General features: G+C 37.2%; 1 protein-coding gene across 7 annotated transcripts in view; it reads left to right on the top strand.

The window, feature by feature from the left end:
- Positions 1 to 7,383, top strand: part of LOC106959471 (ELKS/Rab6-interacting/CAST family member 1-like) — a 203,552-nt gene that overhangs the window by 88,205 nt on the left and 107,964 nt on the right. For all 7 annotated transcript variants that reach the window (XR_001427360.1, XM_015052055.1, XM_015052056.1 and 4 more), the window contains one exon: positions 3,034 to 3,127. Coding sequence is in view for 6 of the 7 variants with exons in the window: in XM_015052055.1 (XP_014907541.1) it covers positions 3,034 to 3,127 (94 nt within the window). In the remaining variant the exon portion in view is untranslated. The remainder of the gene's footprint in view (positions 1 to 3,033; positions 3,128 to 7,383) is intronic.

Below are 7,383 nucleotides of genomic sequence, written 5' to 3'. Positions count from 1 at the left end.
ATATATGTATGTGTATATAAAAGAAAGATATATATATATATATATATATATATATATATATATATATATATATATATATATATATATATATATAATCATCAGAATATTAAAAAAATATGTATTTTTCAATAAATTTATGTGCATGCCTCCTGTTTGTTTGGTTTTTTTTTGTATCGGGGTTTTGTTCTGTTATTGTTGTTTTTTCCTTTTCTGTATAAATAATCAAAAATATCTAATACAGAAATGTGGGGTTAATAAACAACATTGTAAATTATATCTACTTAATCCTTGCAGGGCCTTAGGTGGAATAGTGCATATTTCCACCAGTGAGTGTGCTGGTAAAACATGGCGGTGCAAAACATTTGATGACAAGCTCAGCTATAAGACATTTTCTTATAGCTGAGGCTTACAAATCTCTGGAGGGATTTTGGCTCTTTCCTCAGTACAGAAACTCCCTAAACTCTCTGGGAGAAGGAGGATAAATACTCCCAATGACATGCGATTGATTGTTTAATTTTTTTAGGGATTTCTTTTTTCAGCATTTTCAGTTGATGAACGATCTTTCTTCAATTCAAAAAAGAACAAACAAAAAACATTTGCATTAAAAAGCTCATAAAAGTTTATTTTGATGAAAAAAGACAAAACTTACAAAAACAACACTGCACCAAATAAGTGCACCTTTAGACATCCAAGCCCATTTTAGCTTCAGTTTATGTTAGAAACAAAGTTTGCTGTCACTGTTAGGTTTTCAGGAATGTGTGTTTGTCTGTGCACATACTTGCAACACTGGGTTATATATTTTTTGTTTTGTTGTTGTTGAAAGATTTACATCGAAGCATTATACCTTTATGAGTTGAGTCTTGTCTTGTTCATGTCTGCCAAGCAATAATGAGTCAACACACACAGAACCTTTGTCTGTGCCTGATTTATTGCCCACACTGTGGCTCAGCTGTTTAGTTGCATGAACAGTGCAAACGTTGCAATAAAAAAAATAAAATTACCTTTGCGCACATGAAGTAACATGCTTTTAAATCTGGTCACAATTTAGAGCAATAATGTTTAATTTTTGTAACTATAAAAAAAAGTATTTACATATACATTTGAAGGTATTTACGTACGTATTAAACAAAAAGGTTAGGCCCTTTTTATTACTGTGCAATAATTAGTCTAATTTATTGTCAAAATTATTTATATTTTCTTTCTGCAAGAATAAACGGATACCTAAGATTATAATACCTTTTCATAATATACCTAATGATCGTGTCTTGAATTTGTAAGCTTTTTACATGTTAAACACTGTTTTCTATTGAGTCTCTAATGTTTAGATGACTGAAGGTGCCACACTCATCTGTTAAAACAGTTACAGCATATGCAAATGAAAATGTGTCTTACAAAAGTCAGGTTGTCTATTCTAACAAGGTCAGCCTGTTTACGATAAGGTGAAATACAAATAAATGGAAGGAATTAACACCATGGGAATGTCCCGTCACCATACTGTTCCGGAAGGACATGGATTCTCTTGGGTTAACCCCAGAACAAAAACCAAACAAAAGGCCACTCTTAAATTCAAGATTTAAAAGTGGCCAACTCAAAGGTGTGCAAACAAGGCCGACTACAAACCTAACTCAGCTCTGTACGGAGGAGTGAGTCAATAACGCAGTGTTTCAAAAACAGTAGGGCTTACCGAACAAATCTCCAAGTCTCTCCTCTGAACTCTCCAAAACAGTAGGTGGATTGTGTTTTACCTAGACAGAAATTCAGTACAATTCTGCTTATTTATATTATGGCAATTGATGTCTCAACACAGTAAAAGACACACAGATCTAATTTAAATGTAGAAATGTACAGATGAAAACGCTACAACGAAAACACGTTTGCTTTTTTAACCCGTTTGATGTTTTTCTTTTTCTTTAATATTGCTGTTAGTGCAGGCTGTCCTTTATTTTGATGTGTTTCTGTTATAGCCAGCCACACTCTGTCAACCCTGCTCATAGAGAGGTCTCCCTGACAGCAGTCTCTCCTGCTGTAATTCACAGTTTGACCATCTTTTAGTTTGCTGTGTTTTTTCAGAGATTATCTGTCTCATGTTAGGACAGTGAAAGTTTTAATACGTAGGTAAAATTTATTTTTTTAGGTTAGATGCTGCAGCTTTAAACAGGTTCGGTGTGAGAGTCACTACCAGGTGGAGCAGAAGCGGCGCTCCGTCTGCCAAATATTACTACCTGTAGTATAGCAGCAGTTCAACAGCGAGAGCAGAACCAGCGCCTTACATCACAGCTCGAAGACTTAAATAATTTTGCGGATTATTTGTTTAGCTTTCTGACAGTCATGTTAATCCGGGTGAGTGTTTGTAGCTGTGAGTCTCGATGTAGCCAAACTCCGTCAAGTATGGCTTTGTTTTTATGCCATATTAGATTCGTTGTGTTGATGCATTTTGACGTGCTTCACCCCACGTGCTTCAAATTTCCGCCGCAACACCTAAACTCCTCCATTCACTCAGTGCGTTATAGTTCCACATCACTTAGGATTTGTTGCTACGCGTTTGCGCAGAGTGAAGGAAAGAGGAGACCAGCTGCACAGGCAGGCTGAGAAATGCGATGCAGGTGATCGGTTTGTGTGATCGGCAACAAGAGACCGTGATCGGCGATCACCGATCATACACTTTTTCACAGCAATCGGCCGATTATGATCGGTGGCCGATTATGATCGGTGGCCGATCGACCGGCACACCTCTAATCTATTTCTTAATCTAACTGATGCTAAGGTTGAACGAAAGTGGACAAACCAAAGGTTACTGCATATGCTAACATATAGACCTACAGTATAAATAAACTAACAAGCTTAAACTTTGTAAGTGAACACTGTAAGAAATCCTTATGCTTGCTCAGATAAATAAAGGTTTCAAGGAAACCAAACATGTCTTACTTTATCACATAATGACTACCACATAGCAAATGTTCTAATTTGATTTCTTCATCCAGCTTTTCATCACTGGTTGTTTTTTTTGTGTGTTTTTTTTTTCTTTGCTTGAAGGCAAATCAAGTCTCCAAATATCCAGAAGCAGATTGTGCCTGGCGAGATGAGGAAAGATGCCTTGGCAGATGGACATCCACACTCTTTATCACAGGTTGGAATGACATTATGTGTGTGCGCAAATGAGTTCATTTGTGGTGTCGGGACAACATTCTCCTCACATCATCACACCAGTACGTTACGTGATTCCTGCCAGGACCAACAGGAGTGTCTTGCTTTTCTGCGTCTCATCTCTTTCCACGTCATTCACATGGAAAGTCATTTGTTTTGGACAGTGGCTTGTCTAAGGTATTTTAGACTTTTTCATGCTTTATCTTAACCCTTTGGACATATCAGAAAGTAGTACAACAAATACACAATAAACTAGTATAGAGAACAGAGTTTGTCAGCAGTTTGATGCACCACTTTTGATAAATTAGGTATCTAATTCTGAGTCAGGTGCTTTACTCTCCCCGCATGCATTACTCGGTGCATGCTTTTATTCTGGGCTGGGGAGATCTGCTGAGAGACCACTACAGAGTGCAGTCATGCCAATTCACTCCCAGAGGGCCAATGAAGTAGCCTCTATATTCCCTCAAGCAAGCACAGAACAGGACCCTGTCTGTAAGCAGAACTGTTGTATTCTCCCCCCGCCATCTTTGCTGGCAGACCCCAACCAAAGCACTGTAAAGGCTGACAACTAGCCAGCTGTAGATGATTTTTATGGTGTTGTTGACCAAAGGAAATACTAATTTTAAAGCATATCCAGTTTCAGATTCCAGTCATTGACCAATTATGTTCCACCGTCTCTTTGGCAGCTGTTTTATATGACTGTTCTCCGACAATGGATCCAACGACACAACAGTTTTTTGTTTTTTTTTGCCCCAGTTTCTAAGACAACAATTAGCCTAAACTGTCAGCAAAACTTTAAGTGTAATAAATTCATGTATACCACAGAAAGAGGCATTCAGGAATGCACTGCTTCATTTGTTTGTTGATGACAAGCTTTGAGGAATTTGAAAATCAGCTAATGAAACACAGCTATTTTTTTTCCCAACAAGACAGCTTTTAAATCACATTTTGAACAGCATATCTAAGTGATCTCAAAACTGTGCCTTTTGTTGTTTAATTACACACCGCCAAATACACAGAAACAGTTTATTTGATCAATTAGGCTTTCTTATCTGTTTTAATCCTCATTACAGAAGGAAATCACCATTTAATCATTTCCCGCTTATCCTTCACGGATGGCTTTTTTTTTTCTTTTTCTTTTTCCAAGAAACTCCACTACAGCAGATAACAGAATCACACAAGGAATATCTGTAGTCTCCACTCTCCCTCTAATCTCTTGTTCATAAAATAGGACTATACAGTGGCGATTTCTGAAATGGGCAACATGGACACGGTTTCTGAAATGTTGTTCGTCCAGGGCAGCAAACAGGCTAGGACCACCCCTGGGGGTATAGCTAATGTTCCTCAGACACTCTTCACAAGTAAATCACAATTTTGTGTCCTTATATTTTAGACAACAACACAGGCTACTACAGAGCTATTAGAACAGTGTACAAGGAACTACACAACAGCAAACAATAACACATTATTTGGATGATTCATCCATTTGTTAAAGGTTGCAAATCTTGCTCATTTTAGAAAACTATGAGTTAAATTTAGAACGACTGTGTAAAATATAAATAAAGTTAAGACCAGCATCATCTTTACCATCGGTGGTGAAACAAAAATCACTCTTTGAAAAAGGAGTTGCATCAGGGCCAGCACAAATTAACCCAGGTAATATCTATAAACTTGTAGGCTTCTGTCAAATGTTATATGCTAATATCGATGATGACAGAATATAAATACATTAAAGTCGAGGACATGGCAGCAGAGAGAACATTTGTTCTGTTGCATAAACATAATTGTTAGTTGTAAAACTTAAGTTGTTGACAAGAATTTAGAAAAAGAAGAAAGTTACGAGGGGTTTGTGGAATGTAGATGAATATTTAATGTGCCTGTTCTACAAATGGAGGGCCTAATGATTAGAGGGCTGGCATTAATTTGCCACAAACTGTGATCTGGGAACTATTAGACATGCTCTGATCTAAATGGTCAGGAAAGCACAAATCACAGTAAAAAGGCCTGCGATATGTGTTGGATCCAGGGGACTTAAGCTTTAGACAGTTTGAAGCAAGAACTTCAAATTAGAACGAAATTTTACAGGAAACCGGTTCACGTAGAAGGGCACATTGGGGATGTTTTCATAACTCTCAGTTCTGTAAATTAGCATAGCAAAGAACTAACCCTTTGTGACAATGATGGCTCAGACTGATACTTGAGTAAATCACTCTATATGAATAAGATGGCAGTAATGCGTTTATGACCGACCATCATTAAGGGGGAATTATTTAAGTCTGTCAAGTTTATTTAACAACACATTTCAGCAACAAGTTAGTTCAAACATAACTAAGTAACCGATTATGAAACAATCAACAAAGCATTTTGTCAAATGCCAACAAAAGAATAATTATCATCAAATGTACACTAAATATGTTGATCAGTGTTTCAGTTATTATTAATCAAAGACAACTCTAAATAGGTGGGGGGGGGTTTAGGGACTCAGTGTTTTGGCTGTTTTGCAGTTTTCAGGAAGTTTGTTCCAGATTAGTGACGCATAAAAACTGAACGCTGCTTCTGTATGTTTGGTTCTGGTTCTGGGAAAACAGGGTAGATCAGAAACAGAAGATCTGGTCTGGATGGTTGATAAACAATAATAGATATTTAATGCATTTTGGTGCTAAGCCGTTAAAGTCTATTCTCTGAGCCAGTTTATAGACTTTAGAGTCCCTTTTGGGGAGTCATGTTCTCTATTTTCCTAGTTTTAGTGAGAACGCGAGCAGCAGAGCACTGGATCAGATGCATGGACGAGTTTCTTGTGAGCTTGTTGAGCCATTCGTTATTTTATTCTAGATATGTTCTTCAGGTGGTAAAAGTCTGACCTTGTAATTATATTCATGCTTCTTTGAAGATTCAGGTTTGAGTCCCATGCTACAGTCTGATTTCTGGACTAATCACTAGTTTTGTAATGTAAACGTTGAGCCTGTGAGCTAGCTGTTGCTCATTCCACTTTTTTGTGTTTAATCTCGGAAAACCGAGATGTTATAGTGAGACTGGTAAAGGTGAAACAGTGCTCTGATTGATATTAATAGTACTAAAGGTCAGCCTGGAAGAACTAAGTTAAAATCTGCTGTACACGCAGATTTTAACTTTTAAAAGTTATGTGTGATTTTAAAATCACACATACACGCTCTCAGTGGGGCGTGTATGTGTGAGTGTGTGCAGGCACTTTTTAAAATCACTTTAAAAAGTGGTGTCTCTGTACAATGAAGTACTTTAAAACAAGGCTCGACACTGTTAGACGCTGATATCAATCATAAATTATATCAGCTGTTTCATGATTTTTATTTTTTTATTTTTTGCCAGAACTTTAGACAAAGAGTAGCTGTGTTTGTTCTGAATGATAGGGGGCCCAAATTAGTTGTTTTCTTATGCAACGGATTAATCATGGTGTGTTTAAAACTGCCAGGAAAAGAACCAGAGTCTCATGAATTATTTATCTAAGATAAAAGGGTCTGGCTAACATTGAATAATATTCGCAGTCTAAGGGAAATAGTATCTACAGTGCAGACAGAGTTCATGTGGGGAAACTGTATGTTAAACATAGCATCATCCAGGCCACTATCTGCAAAGATCCTTTCAGTGCAGTCTGTACGCTGCATATTTTTGCTTGATCCAGCACTAAAGTTGTGTTATGGCCACTGCCTCTGTCTGTTTCCCCATGCGGTCTTTCTTCTTTGCCTTTATCTCTGGTTCCATCAAGAACATAGCACGCTCCAAGGGTAAACACACACAAATAAAGTTGCCCTGTCATTCCAGGACAGTTTATGTGGGACAAACCGATAACATCTCTCCGGTCCATTGTCTCCAGTGCACCATGCTGCACTTTGCAAACACAGAGAAAGCACACATCGGAAGTATTAATTTCAATCATTTGCACAGCTTTTTTTTTTTTTTTTCTCTTTTAGAGATGATGAGACAACAGCACCTGTTAGTAATCTGTTTAAAGATCTGGAGAATTTCTGGAGTCAATAATAATAATAAAAATCAAACAACTGTTATTCCATGGGTTTTAAGGTTTCGTTTTACTTAGATTTTCTCTTCCTTTTGAATTCATCTGCTCTTGCACATATGGAGATTGATTTTTGCACACGCTGTGTGCTAATGAACGTGAAGCAAGGGATCCTAATTTCACAGCTGCTGGAAATATGCATTTTCTCACTCTTCACTAGTTTATAAAAGCGATTGCAATCTTTCCAT

Source organism: Poecilia latipinna, unplaced genomic scaffold, assembly GCF_001443285.1.
Source record: "Poecilia latipinna isolate Pla-1442-1.1 unplaced genomic scaffold, P_latipinna-1.0 Scaffold1085, whole genome shotgun sequence".
Taxonomy (NCBI): Eukaryota; Metazoa; Chordata; class Actinopteri; order Cyprinodontiformes; family Poeciliidae; genus Poecilia; species Poecilia latipinna.
Note: the sequence above shows the minus strand (reverse complement) of the source record. Positions and strands in the feature narration are given on the sequence as shown.